Source organism: Macaca thibetana, chromosome 9, assembly GCF_024542745.1.
Source record: "Macaca thibetana thibetana isolate TM-01 chromosome 9, ASM2454274v1, whole genome shotgun sequence".
Classification (NCBI taxonomy): domain Eukaryota; kingdom Metazoa; phylum Chordata; class Mammalia; order Primates; family Cercopithecidae; genus Macaca; species Macaca thibetana.
This window is the reverse complement of record NC_065586.1, coordinates 3039163-3056603: the sequence shown is the minus strand read 5'-3', so window position 1 is coordinate 3056603 and position 17441 is coordinate 3039163. Positions and strand designations below refer to the sequence as shown.

Genomic DNA, 17441 nt, shown 5'->3' with positions numbered 1-17441 from the left:
GCTTGGACTGGACGAGAAACTGGCTATCAGATTTTTCAAACCCCCACCTTGGTGGTTTTAACATGCAGCTAGGATTGCAATCAAGAGGCCGAGTAGGTAAGATTCATGTGTTCTCTTTTACTTTCTAAGGAGAGCAAGAGCCTGGGGTCGAGGCCCAGGGTCCTGGCCTGCTGCTGTGGATGGAAACTGACACATGGCAAATATGTAATGGTAAGTAAACATGGCATTCCCCTTGGCCTGTGTAAACTACTGGCATTGTTCTCCTTTTATGACTTATGCATAGTTCAGTGATCTCTATAAAAATATTTTTATAATCTTTGCCCACAAAACTGCTGAGAAAACCTTTAGCAGCCACCCATAGATTGAGGTTTATAATCTCCTACTTAAAAAACGAAAACGGAGGACTGTTGGAGTTGTAGGCAAACGTTTAATACGCACATCTGAAAGCATGAGACACAGTCCACAGACAGCACGCACTGGAGCTGGTGGGGCACACGGGCGGTGACAGGTGCTTGCTGGTTAGGTATTAATATCAATAATACTTGCATAAAGTGCTGATAAATAACTTAAGTGTTACAAAAACAGATGGTCCACGGTGAGTCCAGGTTGCAGGCACATGCAGGCAGGACTGGGTCAGACGCTCCAGGGCTGCACGTGCTCTAGCTGGCCTGAGTCTGACACGTCGTAGCTGGCCTTGTACTTGGCCAGGATCTTCATGAGGGGCCGCAGCTTGAGCCACCACTGTTCTTTGGGAATTCTGTGCCTGTGGAGGGAAGGGGGGACAGCAGTGAGGCTGAGAGATGCCACGGCCAGCACAGTGAGCGGCCTTGCCAGAAACGAGGGTTGTAGGGTCGGCTGAATCTTAATTTCAGGGTCAAATGAAACCATTGTTTTTATATTTTTAAAACTTCTTCTCAAAGACCTAGTGGTGGTTTTTTGTTGTTGTTGTTTTGAGATGGAGTCTTGCTCTGTCCCCAGGCTGGAGAGCAGAGGTGCAATCTCAGCTCACTGCAACCTCTGCCTCCCGGGTTCAAGCGATTTCTCTTGCCTCAGCCTCCTGAGTAGCTGGGACTACAGGTGTACACCACCACGCCCGGGTAATTTTTGTATTTTTAGTAGAGACGGGGTTTCACCATGTGGGCCAGGCTGGTCTCCATCTCTTGATTTTGTGATCCACCCACCTAGGCCTCCCAAAGTGCTGGGATTATAGGCATGAGCCACCAGTCTGGCCAAGACCTAGTATTTTTTCACTGAGCTTCAGAAAAGCTAGTTCCTCAAACCACTGAATGAGTTGTCGAAAATAACAGCAATGGCCATTCCCCTGTCCTGTACTCACATTGGCTGGGTTTGCTAAGGCAATAAGACCCCAACTTACTCAAAATCCGTTTGCTGCTTCAGCTCTGCCACAGGTTGAAAAATAACGTTTCTTTTGCTTATTCCCAGCACGCAAACGGAATCATCGGTGGTAAATTTTTTTCCTATAAAAGGTTTAAAAAAAGATTAACATCCTGTCACATGGGCGGCGGGAGAGCAGATTCACGGGGCGAGATGAGAAGTGAGATTCCTGGGAACCATGCTGAACCTGGCCTGGAAGCCCGGGTGAGGCTGAGAACAGCTGCGCAGTGTGGCCAGCACCTGGCCTGGGCTTGCGCAGCTCTGCTCTTGTGGGATCGCCCTGATGGCTTCCTGGAAAGCAGCTTTTGTTTTTTCTCAGTGGAGAGAATTTTTCACTAAATAGTAGAATAGGGAAATTAGCTTAAATTACGACAAAACACTAATAAGAAATTGATGCTCACGAATACACACACTGAGAGGCAAGAAGCATCCATAGCTAAATTAGCAAAAGAAAATCGATGTAGAACGAATCAGTCAGTTCTTCAAAAAGACAAACCAATTGAAACTATTCACATCAATGCTTTTGTAGACTGTCATTCTTCTAAGTCGGACGTTGGCAGTGATAATGGTTTGCCCTAATAAAAGCACACATCTGGTATGACTGAAGAAAGCTGAGGGGGCTGGGGGTGAGAAAGATGCTGGCACAAACAGCCACTCAGGAATGAGTGGGGACCAGCCACGTTGGAACCATTAACAACAGTATTATACAAAATGTCATGTTTTTTAAAACTTTTCAGTTTATCTAAAGATTTGTTAGAATATGTAACTTACAAAACTGATTTAAGGAAAAACATGCATAGTTCTATAAACATGAACAATTCATTCAGCAGCCACATCTTCCTCAAAACTGGAAGTTCTGATGGATGGAGTCCCAAGGAGGTTGTCCTACCAAACATCCAAAAAATAGAAGGCCCCACTTAAACTGTGAGGGGAACTGCAGGTTGAATCTAGCAGTGATAAAAGAGAACATGTCACCCATGCCCAAGCTGACCTTATCCCAGGAATCCACGGTTGGTTAAATAGCAATGCTCAGGGACCAGCAGGAGTTAGAACATCACACGCAGCTCAGTACTGGACTGAAGAAGGAACCAGCACACCCTACTTCTCCCTGATAGGACAGCATTTTCACCAAGGCAGATGGCGCCTCCCTCCCCGCACCCCTTACCTCTGCCCCGGGCCTCCTTGAGTTTCGCAGTGATCCACTCCATAGCTCTGGCAGAGATTTTGGTTCCAAAGTTTCTATCAAATGGAGAGGGTGCCCCACCCTGTTGGTGGTTAGAGTCATATGAAATATCAGTTATACAGTAACACTTTGCTGTTAAATAGAAATGACAATTTCTATTTCACAGAATTGATGGTTTTATTTCTAGGTCTTTATGGATAGCTGGAACAGAACAAAACAAGATCTGTGATTCCTGTAGCCTGAACTCAGCCTGTTAAGCAAAAGTAGCAAGTGTTCCCCCTGCCCAGTAAGACGAGGATTTTAATAAATGGAACGAGTCAACTAACAATCTCCAATATTTTAAAATCTTCAATCAGGATTTCATAAACTCATCTGGGGTGGGGATGGGTCGCAGCTTTAAGAACCTGATAACCGTTGTGGATTCTTTAACAAAATCACACATATGCCTACTATTTCATCATCATTTCAGGGGATTCATGAGCCCTCTGGAATAAATTCACGGGCTCTGGTTTAAAAGTATAAAGAATAGAAGGTGGTGGTGAGGAAGGAGTGTGTGCGAGTTAGGAGGCCTGGACTGCTGTGTCCCAGGCTCAGCTCATGACATGCGTGTGCCTGCATGCAGCTCATTCCAGGTCATTCTGATTTGGGGTGAGTGTCAAGTATATTACATGTCTGATAATCCATTTTAAATCTTAAGAAGCTCCAGTTTTTAACTTGATGAAGTGTTTAATTTGAATAAGCATTTCCAAGTAATGGGGGTGTCATTGTTTTCATGAAAGCTGACAGCTCCCTTAAAATCCCCATTACTCAAACCTCACCAACAAAAGAATCCTAAAGCTGGTGATGTTTGGCATGACTTAAAAGTTTAGATGTTTTGGCTGGGCACGGTGGATCACGCCTGTAATCCCACCACTTTGGGAGGCTGAGGTGGGCGAATCACCTGAGGTCAGGAGTTTGAGACCAGCCTGGCCACTGTGGTGAAACCCCATCTCTACTGAAAATACAAAAATTAGTTGGGCGTGGGGCGCCTGTACTCCCATCTACTCGGAAGGCTGAGGCAGAATCTCTCGAACCTTGGAAGGTGGAGGTTGCAGTGAGCCAAGATCGTGCCACTGCACTACAGCCTGGGCAACAGAGCAAGACTCTGTCTCAAAAAAAAAAAAAAGTTAAGATGTTTTTTATCATCTTGGAATTTACTTATACATTTTCCCCTAAAATGGCTAAAACAAGACATTAATCTTTAAAAATCACACGACAGTGGCCTTGTGGGCCCCTCATGCGGTCTTGGGCCCACCTGCTGCATGTGGCCCAGCACGTTCTTCCTGCAGTCAAACACGCCTTTGCCCTCTTCCGAATAGAGCTGGTAAATGAAGTCGGTGGTGTAGTTTTCACTGCAGCTCTCATTTCTGAAACAAGCAGGAAGGAGCCACTTTGTTTAGTGTGCAGTGGGCACGTGGCCCCCTGCTTGGGGAGATGGCCCTGGGAGGCTGGCCTCCCGCGTCCCCTGACCTACGGTGATTCTGCATCAACGCCAGTCCCTCCAGTTCACGGTTTGGCTTTCTGCAGTTTCAGCTACCCATGGTCAAGTGGTCAACTGAGGGCCACAAATATTAAATGGAAAATTCCAGAAATAAATATGTAAGTTTTAAATTGCACACCATTCTGTGTGATGAAATCTCGTGCTGTGTTGCTCTGTCCCACCCAGAACGCGAATCATCCCTGTGCCCTGAGTCTCCATGCTGTCTGTGCCTCCTGCCCCTGAGTCACTCAGTAGCTGCCTTGGTTATCAGATGGTTATCAATACCCACCCCCTCATGTATATAGGGGGCGGGTACTATCCTCAGGTTCAGGCACCCACTGGAGTCTTGGGACACATTCCCTGAGGCTAAGAGGGATGACTATTTCCTTCTTCCTTCATAAACATCAGGTGCTAATTAGAGAAATGATTGCGAGATATCTAAAAGAGTAAGACTATAAAGCAAAAATTTTAGTTGTCTAAATGCGGGCAAGTTTTTAGAGCAACGCACCACGACTCTCCTGCATCTGCTCAGTGTGTAGTACACTCCAGTGGCAAAGAAATGACCACTCATCCAGCCCAAAGTCACAGACCAGAATCTAAGAACCACAGTGTGACGGTGACCGTAAGATCAGCCCTGGTGTCTCACTCACCTGAGCACAAGGCCCCTCTGGATGGTGGTCTTCATTTTCTCCGTCAGGTGCTCCACATTGGACTGGAAAATAGCATTTTGTTAATCAGACAATAAATTTCTGCTAAGCACCTACTGTGTGCCAGGCCCTGCAGGACGGGAAGTTCCAACCACGCGTGGTGGTGAGCGTGGCCAAGGAGGCTGCAAGCTCTCACAGCTCGGGTCTCGGGGAGCCTCCCCCAGGCGGCGAGAGCACGTCTGCGGCAATGAATGCCGAGCACAGGGCACTCAGGTGAGCAGCCCTCACGGGGGCCACTTGAAACGCCTTCCGGAATCAACAGGGTCCCTCTGAAGACGATAATTCTGTGACTGGCCTAGTGCTCATTCATGGCTCTATTGCTCCTTATTTATTTTCATGACGATGTTCTCTTGGCGCTCTCAGAGGAAAAGAGCGACCTGTGGCCTTTCTATGGAATCTCCTATGATGGCCTGATGAACAGTGTCTGACCAAAGAGTTTTGTAAACTCTCATCCACACACAGATTTCTTAAGGAACAGATTGTCTTAGAAAAGAGTAACATCCTATATCAGATCATCTTGGGAGGATTACAAGAGGGAGGTAATTCTCTAATGACTTATCCTAAGAAAAGGGAGATTTTTTACATCTAATCAATCTGTCACTGGGCACGGTGGCAGAATTTCACAAAGTAGGAGCCTGGGTGCAGTTGCTCACGCCTGTAATCCCAGCTCTTTAGGAGGCCAAGGCGGGTAGATTGCCTGAGGTCAGGAGTTTGAGACCAGCCTGGCCAACATGGTGAAACCCTGTCTCTACTAAAAATACAAAAATTAGCCGGGCATGGTGGCGGGTGCTGTAGTCCCACCTACTTGGGAGGCTGAGGCAGGAGAATCACTTGAACCCAGGAGGCTGAAGTTGCAGTGAGCTGAGATTGTGCCACTGCACTCCAGCCTGGGTGACAGAGCGAGACTCCATCTCAACAACAACAACAAATCATAATTTCTCTTCTTAAGCTCTTGCCATGTTGAGTGCTGGTGAGGCAGGATCTTTGGACAGATTTCTGAAATATGGTCATGAGTCACATAACAGGGGGATATGTTCTGGAGAAATGCATTGCTAGGTGACTTAAGCCTTGTGCAAACATCCTACAGTGAACTCTCACAAACCCAGGAGGGAGGGCCTGCCACACACCTGTTGTTCCTGTCTACAAACCTGAATGTCTGGGACTGTTGAATACTGCAGGCAATTGTGTATCTAAACATGTCTAAATGTAGAAAAGCACCGTAAAAATATTTTATATATATATATATATATAAATATATATATAATCTTTTAATAAAAGATAAACAGTACACCTGTTTGGGGTAGCTCCATTATCATCTTAAGGGACCCACCGCTGACAGAAACATCGCGATGCAGTGAATGACTCCACAAATATTTAACTTGACACAGTGAAGAAATTCGTGATTCATATGTCACGTAATTAGCGACAACACCAAGGCCCTTTTTACTTGATCTATTTGGCTCAGAAACAAGTAACATCCTAACTTTTTAAAAGACAATGGTGCCGGGCACGGTGGCTCACACCTGTAATCCCAACACTTTGGGAGGCCGAGGTGGACAGATCACGAGGTCAGGAGTTCAAGACCAGCCTGACCAACATGGAAACCCCATCTCTACTAAAAATACAAAAATTAGTTGGGCATGGTGGCATGCGCCTGTAATCCCAACTACTCGGGAGGCTGAGGCAGGAGAATGGCTTGAACCTGGGCGTCGGAGGTTGCAGTGAGCCAAGATCGCGCCACTGCACTCTAGCCTGAGTGACAGAGCAATATATAACATATATTTATTTATATAACTAAATAAAGACAATTGTTCAAGTTGCATTTTATCTGCCAAGGCCTCTCATCCTGCATGGAGTTTAGCAACTTTGAACACTGCAGGGTCCAGGCCTGGATTCTGCTGTGCCATCCAAGCAGGGGCAGACCCCGGGTTCGGCGACACCCTTCCCTAAAAGAGCCACAGATGCCGAGAAACCACGGCTGTGTCTGTGTCAGTTCAGAGGCAGACGCAGCATCAGAGGCCTCAAGATTTAAAAGAAGCTGCAGCAAGCTTCAGAGCCAGTCGCAGACGTGGGTGGTGACTGTCAGCAGAGGCACTCAAATCGTTTGTGACAGAAGTGAGAAAACATTAACTACACAACAGACTACATCAAAAAAAAAAGCTTGTGTTTCACACAAGAGACTAGAAGGTGTCCTCAACCAGGCACGTCCGCCGTCACCTGACACTCAGGAGAGGCACCTGGGCGATGCAAAGGGCATCAATCGTGGCGTGTTCTGTAGCACCTCCGTCTCCATGCCCCCTTGAAAAGCAAACCATCCTAGACATGATGATTCACTCCGCAGCACCGAGTGGATCCAAAGGGGACGGTCCCCCAAGGCCAGCCCCCGTCACATACCTGCAGATCCCTGATGTCGAAGGGCTCTTCGAAAATGTATGCGGCATCGGCTCCGGCCGCGAGCCCCCCCATGTTGGCCAGGTAGCCACAGTAGCCGCCCATGGTCTCGATGATGAACACGCGCCGCTTGGTTCCGCTGGCGGACTGCTTGATGCGGTCGCAGGTCTGGTCACAGAGAAGAGATCAGTCACTCCAGCCCAGGGCCAGGGTGCACCATCCCAGAGCTCCCCGATGAGTGAGTGCAGCAAGGGCCCCCACCGCGCCTGAGCATGCGGTCCCAGCATCGCAGAGGTGAAGGGTGTGCAGCAGCCGGGATGTGCCCTCGGAGTGGGTGTGAACATGCCCCCCCACCCCACCACGGCAGCCACCTGGAGGTGACCTTAATGACCTGTGGTGGGGACCTGGCCATCTGCCGCTCCCTTCTCCCAGGCCCCATAGGAGACTGAAAAGATGACCCCACAAGCCGGCTCACTCCACGCTGCTCTCTGACTGTCCCTGCTGAAGCAGCTTTCACCAGACATGGACACCGTTAGGTGTCAGTTGAGAAGTTAGGGGGCTGTCACCTGCCAGCTTAGTCCATGGGAACAGCTGTGCTATTTTATTTTCTTCTGTTAAAGCTCCCTGTGATTTTAGAGCTGTGGCCATCTTCCATCCATCGGTGAATGTTACGTTTATAGAAACTCTACTCAAAGGCAGACGGTGGTTCTTAGACCCAGGCGCCTGGGGAGTCTTTCGGATGCATAGGCATCAGGTCCCCAAGAGAAATGTCTGCCATCCGCCCTCCACGAGGACCCAAGCTCAGCGGGGAGAAAAACAGCAGAGAAATGCATCGGCCGCCTTCCCACCCACACACCAGTCCGGGCTGCAGCGCCCTCTCCTGGGACTCTGCAAAACCTCTGCCTGGGCCTCAGCTTCCACCCCAGCACCCTGCAATCTGTTCACACAGACTGGAGACCCATCTATAAAAAACATAAATCTGATCCAGTTCTTGGTTCATTCAAAACCCTTTGCTCACTTCAAGTACACGTCAAGCCTTTCTCGGGAATCCCTGGCCCCGCCTGCTTCTGACACCAGGTCCCGCTCTAGATCCAGCCACCCCAGGTCCTCCTGGGGCCTCTGGATATGCCGGCCGCTGTGTTCATTCAGGTACAGTGGGGGGCGGGAGAGCAGCCCCCAAAGGAATCCCGGTCCTAATGCCTGGAACCTGGGAATGTTCCCTCATGCGGTGATAAAGGTGAATCCTGAGGACTACCCAGGTGGACCCTAAGTGCCACCACCTGCATCGGCAGATGAGGGGTGCAGAGGCCCTGGAGCAGGATGCTGCGCACCCACATGGGAGGAGGCGGCGCCAGGGAACAAGGCGGGCAAGGCCCGCAGCTCTGGGCACCTGAATGGGCCACGAGGGACTCTCCTGGAGCAAACACTCTGGCCTCAGCCCATGGCTCCCGCCCTCCAGAGCTGTGCGAGAGTATTATTTTCCAGCCCCAGGTGTGTGGTCAGGGTCACAGCGGCCACGGGACACACACAGGCACCTTCCTCAGCTCTGACCCAGAGGGAAATGCCATTTCCTCAGGAAAATGCCACCTGGTTTCTAGGACCACAAAGTTCCCTCTGTCGGGGGCTCTCGGGGCACCCCATGTCCTCTCTTCATAGAAATCACCTCAGAGTCTCTCCCTGCAGTTACCTCGTGGTTATTTGACTTTTAGTCCTCACTAGGCTGCAAATTCCATGAGGGCAGGAACTGTGGGCTGGGCTCACACCACTGCACCATCAGCAGGACGCGGCCGAGCCCCTACAGCAGGCACTCAAGAAATGCTTGTCTCTGAATGACATAAGCACAGTATTCCCCAGCCAGCCAGCCAGCCATCTGTCCGTCCGTCCGTCCGTCCGTCCGTCCGTCCTGGTCAAGGGCTGATCCTGCAGGATTCCCTAACCAGCCTCCACATGGGACTCAGCCAAGAGTAAAAGCATGAAGTGGGGGTGTGGACTTGAGACTGGGGGCCACATGAGAGTCTGTGCACCAAAGTTTAACACCCACTGGGAAATTTTCACTTGAGTACTTTGGATGAAATTTAAAAGTGCACTTTGATGAATAAACACAGGCTTGATTAAACCATTCCAACCTATACTTCATTTCTTTGGCAGATTCTTTTTCTCCCAAAATAATTGGTTGATGTATTCAAAACTGAACACGGGCTCTAGTTAGAGGGCCACTTTGCATTGTGTAGAAGCCGAGATGGGGAGAGAAACAGGCAATGGGAAGAGTTCCCGTCTTTGTGCTTAGGAAGGACAGAGGACAGAAGCCCATCAAGGGTCCAAAGAGGCCACAACTGCCTTCTTGAAGGGCCAGTGCAGCATTCTGAGGGTTTCACTGTTCCACCTATACTGGGTCTCTCTCTAATTGCGATCTAAGACTTAGGAGGCCATAAGGCTTTAAGACTTGCCCTTTGTCTTAGAGAATCCCGGGCATGGGAAGGAAAATGTGGGTGGGGCATCAGGACCCCCAGAGGCACAAAGCCTCATGGGTTATTTTTCCAACTGAATCTCCCCCGCAACCCACCCTGAGGTGGGGAATTACTGTCACTCATTCAAAGAATGACATCAACCGCTTAAAGGCAAAAGAATTCTGCAGGCAAGCAGCTCTCCCAAGAGGCTGATTTGTGCCCGAGTGTGTCTGAGTTCTGGTCCCGCCAGGCTGCCGCTGTGGGTGTGTGGAACAGCGCAGCCCTGACACCTGAGCCACGCCCCCGACCGTGTGCTCCTCTCAGTGTAAACGCAGTGACAGCTGGGACGGAAGAGTCCGCCTTTGCTGGAGCTTAGATACAGCTTTCCTGAACTCTCTCCTCATTACCTAGATGGCTCTTAAGCCTGTATTAGCTTCTAAAAATAGCAAGTCACTCCGGTGGTGCCTCAGGCAATTAGTCCAAGTAGCACTGACAAGAAGGCGGCCGATCCCAAGCGTCGCCCTGCCTGCCTGCAGTGTTTCATGGAGGCGCCTCCCTGGCTTCCGAGTGGACAGAAGGATGGCAGAGGGCTGAGTCCCAGGCCCGGCACGTGGACAGCAGCTGTGAGTGGCACTCGTCAGGCAGAGCCTGTGACTTCAGCCATTCTTGCCACACAATGGGATGTGCCCGGCAGACACAACCCCCTGCAAGGGCACACACACCATCCTGCTAGGAAATTCCCCAAGGAGTCCCATGGGAGCGAGAGCCCCAGGTTACAGTTCAAACATCACCAGCACTTTGCTCCATGGGTGTGGTGGTAAGAAACATAAATTGGTGGTAAAACATAAGGTGGTGTCTGCTACAGCGTTAAGGTAGAAAAAAGCCACTGACTTCTCTGTGAGAACCACCTTGCTCTGTGAATCCGCAGGGAGGCCAGTTTTCCCATGACTGGTATCCCGCACGGCAGCCGAGCCTCTGCTGAAGTCAGTGGCCAGACGGGGCAGGGGGTGGGGGTCCCGTCCCTGCTACAGCAAGGGACCTGCAGCAAAGCACAGCCGCTGGCCGGGGTAGTGCTGCGCCGCGTGCGGGGTGCGAGGGTGGAAGCACGTGTGGACATCTACAAGGTGCTAAAGGAGAGTGAAGCCAGCGATGGCCAGACCCTAATGGCATTCACTGAACAGGAGTCAAGCGCGGGGTCCAAGGAAGTCCATGGAACGAGCCATTGCCAACCTCTGCAAAGCCAGTACAGCACCAGGGAACACGACAGGGAGAAGCCCAGGAGAGAGATGGTCCTCAGCTCGAGTGGGAGGCACAGGAGGCTGCAGCCGACCTCACGGCCCCTCCGCTCCCTTCCCTGCACTGGAACTCAGTTCTGAAGGAAGAACCTGGAGTAGAACTGCTGTTTTCCGAGGTTCTGTGCCAAGCTGAACTAAGGAGTCTCCAACAGGGCTGGGAGTTTTCACCGCAAACTCGAGCTGGTTTGGACGTGAACATCTAAGGTAAAGGCCAGCGGCTGCTCTCCAGGAGGCACCAGGCGGCCAAGCCACTGACGTGACCCCACGTGCCAAGGTGGCCACTGTGCCATCTGCAGCTGAGTGAGGACCCTCTCTGCAGCAAAGGCTGTGGAACTCCCACAGGTCCTCATGTCCAGCTCATGATCACAGAGGTGGGTCAGCTTATCAGGGACCGGAGGGGCCACCATGCGGGTGTCAGCACCACGCCCATGACCGGCAGAATCCACTCCTCCCACAGCACATGTTGGTGAAACTGCCTGCCCAGGAGGGCATGATTTCGGTTCTCTAAAGAACCTCTCATCTCACCAGGAGGGCTGTGGTTCCAGGCAGCGGCCCCCAGTGGGCACGCCTCTGTCCCAGAGCTCGTACGTACCAGGCACTCAAACCCCTTCCTGCAGGCTCCCACAGCTGACCCTGCGGCCTCGCTACTCAACGCAGGCGGGAGAGGCAGGCTCCAGAGAGATGGTGCTCACCGCTCCCCTAGTCTAGGTGGCATAGAAACGCAACCCCAAGGACTGGATATATCATCTCACTTTTAATCAATAAACACAGGTTCTCCCTAAGGCAGAGAAGCTAAAAAGTTTACCCTGTTCTGGCCAGTGTGACCGACATAAAGCCAAGCTAGCAAAGGGTTGGGGGGAAGAGTCATAGTAAATCTGGCTCATTCTTAGCACAGAAGAAACAAATTGCTAAAATAAATGAAAGAAAGCAATGGGAGGAAACGGGGTTCTCTTACCTGGACAATAACATTCAGGCTAGTGTCGGCGCCCAGGCATATTTCCGTGCCTGGGACATTGTTGCTAATCGTGGCCGGCACCACACACAGGGGGATGCAAAGCTCTTGGTGGCGGCCTCGCGCCTCGGCCATGTCGCACGCACTCTTGTAAGCCTGAAGCAGCAGGGCCAAGCGGTTAGCGGGGGTGCCGGGTGCTCACCTGCCAGCCCCAGGGCCTGCGCCGAGGTCCAGGAAAGGACAGGAGGGGCCTGAGTCACCAGGGGAAGCCCGTTCATGCGGGTCAAGGGGCCGAGGGGAGCTCTGGAGGCCGTGTGGGAGCAGGACAGGCCTCGGCGACACAGGGGGCTGCCTGGGCACAGCCCAGGTCCTCATGAAAGGGGAGGCCTGCAGGCAGCACAGCAGGGTGGGTGTGAGGCCGGCAGCAGAGCAGGTTACAGGTAGAGGCGAGTTAGTCACGAGCGGGACAGCTCAGCTCTCGGCATCTCATCGTGGGTAAGGGAGGCCAGGGCGGTCAGGACGTTTAAACGCAAAGCCAGTCCCGTAGCTTTCTGCAGGCAGGCAAGGATGAGTGGGATGGGGCCCACAGCTGTAAGGACCACACCAAGTGACTGCCTTCATCGTGCAGAGGCGGCCTCCGCGCGCAGGCAGGGAAGGAGGCAGGCAGCTGGATTACCGGCGGGCCACACTCAGCCCCGGGCCGCATCTCTGCTCTCTGGCGGGAGGCTGCTATTTCTGGCCTCGGGAAGCCGCACACAAAGCCACACAGGCGAGCAAGAACCTGAGTTGCTGCTCTGGGGTTCCACTGGGAAATGGGCTCTGGTGTCAGAAATGGGAGCGGTTCTCGAGCCCGTGTGCACCGGGGTTTTTCAGACTCCACCTCAGGGTGTTAACCAAGGTAACAGCAGGACAGGTCCACACGCTCACTGTTCCCACCTCCAAGCGGCCCCACACAGCAAGGTGTTTTGTCATCCACTTGGTGGCAAAACCCACTATTTATGGTGTTGGATGTGTCCCTCTTACTGTGAATATCCCTACATCTGCTGCAGGAATGCTACTGTTGGGACACAGGGTGGGGCCCACATCTCCCCGGGAGAGTTGGACAGTGAGCGACCCAGGCTCTGCAGCCCTGGTGCAACCCAAAGCATCCCAAGGCCAGGAGCCCATGTGGGCCGAGGGCTTCAGACAGTGAGTGCAGATCCGTGGCAGGTGAGTTCACAGCGTGGTGGGTAGGAGGGTAAGGTGGGTGGGTCAGTGCTGGGTGACCACGAGGTGAGCGGTGAGAGGGGCCCCCGCACCCCATGGCACGGCCTCCACGTCCACCCAGACCCAGCACATGCCCAGCTCTTGGGCTGCTCCGTACAGGCTCTGCCTTGCAGGCTCTGGCCATGGCAGTTTTTGCAGGACTTCAACCCAAATGCCAGCCTGCTTCCCTCCCAGCTAGAAACACTCATCTGGGGATACTCGCTGGCCTGGTGCCCAGGATGTGGCCCCGTCAGCACCACCACATGGGGGGCTCCTTATGCTTTTCAGACAGGTGACGTCACTCCTTTACTGTGGAATACCCTAGCTCAGGACAGACCAAGACTGGCTGGACCAAGACTGGCCGCGGGGAGCTGGCTGCTTCTCCAAGAAGCTCTCGCTGGAAGCCAGAGGCTGTGGGTGACCCGGGGCCAGGAGGGGCCTGAGGCACACAAGAGGGCAGGTGGGGGGTCTTGGCTCCTTAACTCCACATTGAAATCTGTGGGAATGGCCACATTGCTGCAAATCCTCTCTCCCCTCTTCCCTATCGCTCTTTTTCCTTCCTTCAGTCTCCAAAAAAGGGGAGGGAAGCTTCAAGACGGGGGAGACTCTGCCCAGAAAAGTATAAAACTCTCAAGACCAAACACAGCCGGGCCCCTAGGTCCGTGGTGGGGCCACTATGACAAGGATACTCACAAGGCTGTGGTCACCGCCACCTTCGCGACACCTGACAGCAGCGTGGCACCCACCTACTGTGTTTCTGATGTGACCTGATCAAGCTTACAGGACGGAGTAACACACCAGCCAGCGCTAAGGAATGAAAGGAGTCCAACCGAAACTCCCTGCAGCCATATCCTGAGAATGTGTAACACCTGCTCTGAGGTATTTCATTCATTCTGTTCTGCCCGGAAGACCCACTCACCAGCACAGCATAGATTCGGAGGTGCTGTGGCGTCAGCTAAGCATCAATGCTGGCAAGAAGGAAATCACGAGTGAGGATGAGGTCGCACGCGTCCAAAGAAGATGACAACTTCACCACATCAGATCCGCCCAGGGCTTCTGAAGCGCAACACGGCCACGTCCTGAGCCAGACTCCTACTATGGAGCCCGCCCTGTGCTTGGAGGGACTTTCCTCAGCTTCCCTTGTCTCCAGCCCCAGGTGCTGGGAGCATCCCTTCTCCCAGTTCTAACCAGAAACCTCCCTGGACGGTGCAAACATCCCCTGGGTCACAGTCACCCCATGAGAATCACCAAATTGACTGAACAACTGGAGACATCCACAGACCTCAAACATAAATGCTGCCCAGGGCCACAGAGGGTGTGGCCGGACAGGGAAGAGACGCTCACTCCCACACGTCATCAGCCTCCGACGGCTTCAGGAGAGTGGCTGGAGTGACCCAGAGCCATCCACATCAAGTCGCCTCAGGCCCTCATTTCCTGAGCTCGCCACCAGCTCCTGTTCTACGGCCAGACGAGCCCAGTTCAGACCCAAATCCAAACCTCAGGATTCACGCTGTTTGGCCATCAGTAAACAGGGCTCTGGAGAAAACAGCTGCCACGTTCACATCTCCGTCCCTCTCCCTTCAGGGGTCCACACAGGGACCCTCAGCAGCTTTCTCGTCCCTGCCCTGGCTCCCGAGCAGCTGCAGCATTCGCCAGGGTGACCTCGATCAGCCGGCATCACTCACCCCTCACGAGACTAGAACCACGGCACTGCCAAGACAGCCTCATTCCTCAGAGCTCGGGATCAGAAGGGCAATGAGGACATACACATACACTTACCAAGGTGGCTGTGCCTGGCCAACGGGAGGCTCGACTAACTACACGCTCCAGTTCTTTCTCTATTGTAATCAGTTAACTTAAGGCCCGGCGTGGTGGCTCATCCCTGTAACCCCCGTGCTTTGAGAGGCCAAGACAGGGGGACTGCTTGAGCCCAGAAGTTTGAGACCAGCCTGGGCAACACAGGGAGACCTCGTCTCTGTAGAAATACAAAAAATTAGCCGCGCACGGTGGCATGCATGTGTAGTCCCAGCTACTCATAAGGCTGAGGTGGGAGGATCGCCTAAGCCTGGGAGGTCGAGGCTGCAGAGAATCGTGATTGCACCACTGCACTCCAGCCTGGGAAACAGAGTGAGGCCCTGTCTCCAAAAAAAAAAAGAAAGAAAACGAAATTGTTTAACCTAGCTTTGAGAAACTTGAATGAATGAAAAAGTGAATTTAAAACAATTGCATAATAAATCACCAGTCCCTCCAAGGGAAGTCAGAGGGTGGAACGGGTCATATGTGGGGTGTTTGCCTCACATATTTTGGTTTTCAAATTTTGACCCTACACATTTGTTACATATTTACAATCTGAAAAAAACAAAAAAACAAGTTATTTATAGCAGAGGACATTGGCATTAAAAAGATAGATTTTCTTCATGCCTGAAAGTGTACATCACATACCACAAGGATCTATACTTTGTGTGGAAACTTCAAAATAAAAAAAGTCACGGGGAGATCAATACCAGCTTTGTCCCACATCTTCAGATGCTCAGCTAACTGCAGTGACTGCTCTTAAATTCCCCACCCATTCCCTCTGGGCAAGTTCCAATAGGTAACAATTAGGGAAAAAAGAAGCTTCAATCCCTCCCATTGCACACCCAACTTTCACAGACTCAAAAGTCCAGCTAAAACCAGTGAAAGAGCAGTGAAAGCCATGCTGGAATCCCCTCTGTGAAACAGACACTCATGTTCACATTTCCAGCGCGAAGGTCACCTCAGAGCTGGGCCAGCCCCGCAGCAGCAAAGCCGTGACACCCGTCACCAGAATTACAGAAGCAACGTCTAGGTCAGAGATTAGTGACTGCCAAAAATAAGGTGAAAGTTGCCCCCCCAAAGCCAGTGAACACGGGAAAACCTGGGCAGGTTTCCTTCGCAAAGAAATTGAAGAAAGTTTAAGATGATCAGAAAAGCAAGAAAGGAGTGCTAAGCGTTACTTACCATATGAGCTGTATGTTAAAAGCTTGTTTTTTTATTTACCAGTGCTAGAAATAAGTTTCATGCCAAGGGTTTATAAAAGAAAAAAAAAACTTTGAAAAATATTCATGAGAACTAAGTCGCACAAGAAAAATTAAAACTTGAGAATTACTGAAAAATTTTAGACATCAAATTTTAAAAAAATGAAATGCTTCCTGCATTAGGTACGGATCTGCAGACTCCCACGTGAATCACCAAGTGTGACACACAAACATGGGGATAGGCGTGTATGTCTTTTAGCCGGGAATGGCGGCATGTGCCTGTGGTCCCAGGTACTTGGGAGGCTGAGGTGGGAGGATCACCTGAGCCCAGGAGGTCGAGGTTGCAGTGAGCCGAGATCACACCACTGCACTCAAGCCTGGGTGACAGAGTAAGACCTTGTCTCACAAAGAAAAAAACAAAAAACAAAAAACAGAAGAATATATTTCTATATTTTATTATTGTCTCTTGGCAAAAAAACTAAACTAGCCCCAATGTTGCCTTAGATGTAATTTAATATTCTCGGTTTACAAAGGGGAAAATGAGGTCAACAGCCAAGACCAAAGAGATAACAAATGCAATGGTGCGTTCAGGGCAATGACTACAATTATAAAATATTCACTTCAATTTCAACCCTCAGCATCAAGGCAGGGGTTCATCATAATGGGTATTGGAAGCTTAAAGAAAATTTAGGCTCAGCATTAAAAAAAAAAAAAAAAAAAAGCAGATTTTAATGCTGGTGCAATCACAGGAGACTGCGGCCCAGTCCTCCTGAGCGCTGCAGGTACTCACGGGCACTCCCGGGGTCTTGGGCACGCTACGTCCCCGCCGGTGGCCACACAGAAGAAAAGGCAGTAAAACTTTTTGGGAGTGAGATCAAAAATGTTCAGAGTCTAAAAACATACTTTCTAGGGGGAAAAAAAGAACGAGAAGCTCTCATTCAGGGTATTTGTAAAAGGCTGTTTCTAGCGCACGGTAGATAAAAAGGGCGGGGGCCCTCAGGTTAGCGTCAGCCAGCGCCCACCTGGCGGGGCGCACACGGACTTACGTCGGTGATAGTGTTCAGGGCTGTGTCTGCCCCGATGCTGAAATCGGAACCCGGCACATTGTTGGACACAGTAGCGGGAACCATGACCATGGGCACACAGAACTCCTCGTGCTTCTCCCGGGCGGCTGACAGCTCCAGGAGTCCCAGGTAGGCCTGTCAGACAAGCGTGGGAGTTGTGGGGCGAGAGGGAAGCAGGGAGGAGGGGGTCTCGCTGGGAGAGCCTCAGGGAGAGCCACCTCCACCACAGCACACAGGGAGCACAGTA

General features: G+C 51.4%; 1 protein-coding gene across 4 annotated transcripts in view; it reads right to left on the bottom strand.

Moving 5' to 3' along the window:
• Positions 1-407: 407 nt before the first annotated feature.
• PFKP (phosphofructokinase, platelet) overlaps positions 408-17441 on the bottom strand; it is a 66014-nt gene continuing 48980 nt past the window's right edge. For 2 of the 4 annotated variants that reach the window (XM_050805460.1, XM_050805461.1), the window contains 7 exons: positions 17177-17329; positions 7199-7363; positions 4748-4809; positions 3873-3984; positions 2561-2660; positions 1376-1478; positions 408-763 (listed from right to left, as the gene is read on the bottom strand). In XM_050805460.1, coding sequence (XP_050661417.1) covers positions 634-763; positions 1376-1478; positions 2561-2660; positions 3873-3984; positions 4748-4809; positions 7199-7363; positions 17177-17329 — 825 coding nt within the window. In that variant the 3' untranslated portion in view covers positions 408-633. Of the gene's footprint in view, positions 764-1375; positions 1479-2560; positions 2661-3872; positions 3985-4747; positions 4810-7198; positions 7364-11892; positions 12046-17176; positions 17330-17441 lie in introns of all 4 variants that reach the window. The other 2 variants (XM_050805462.1, XM_050805459.1) reach the window with 2 other exon arrangements.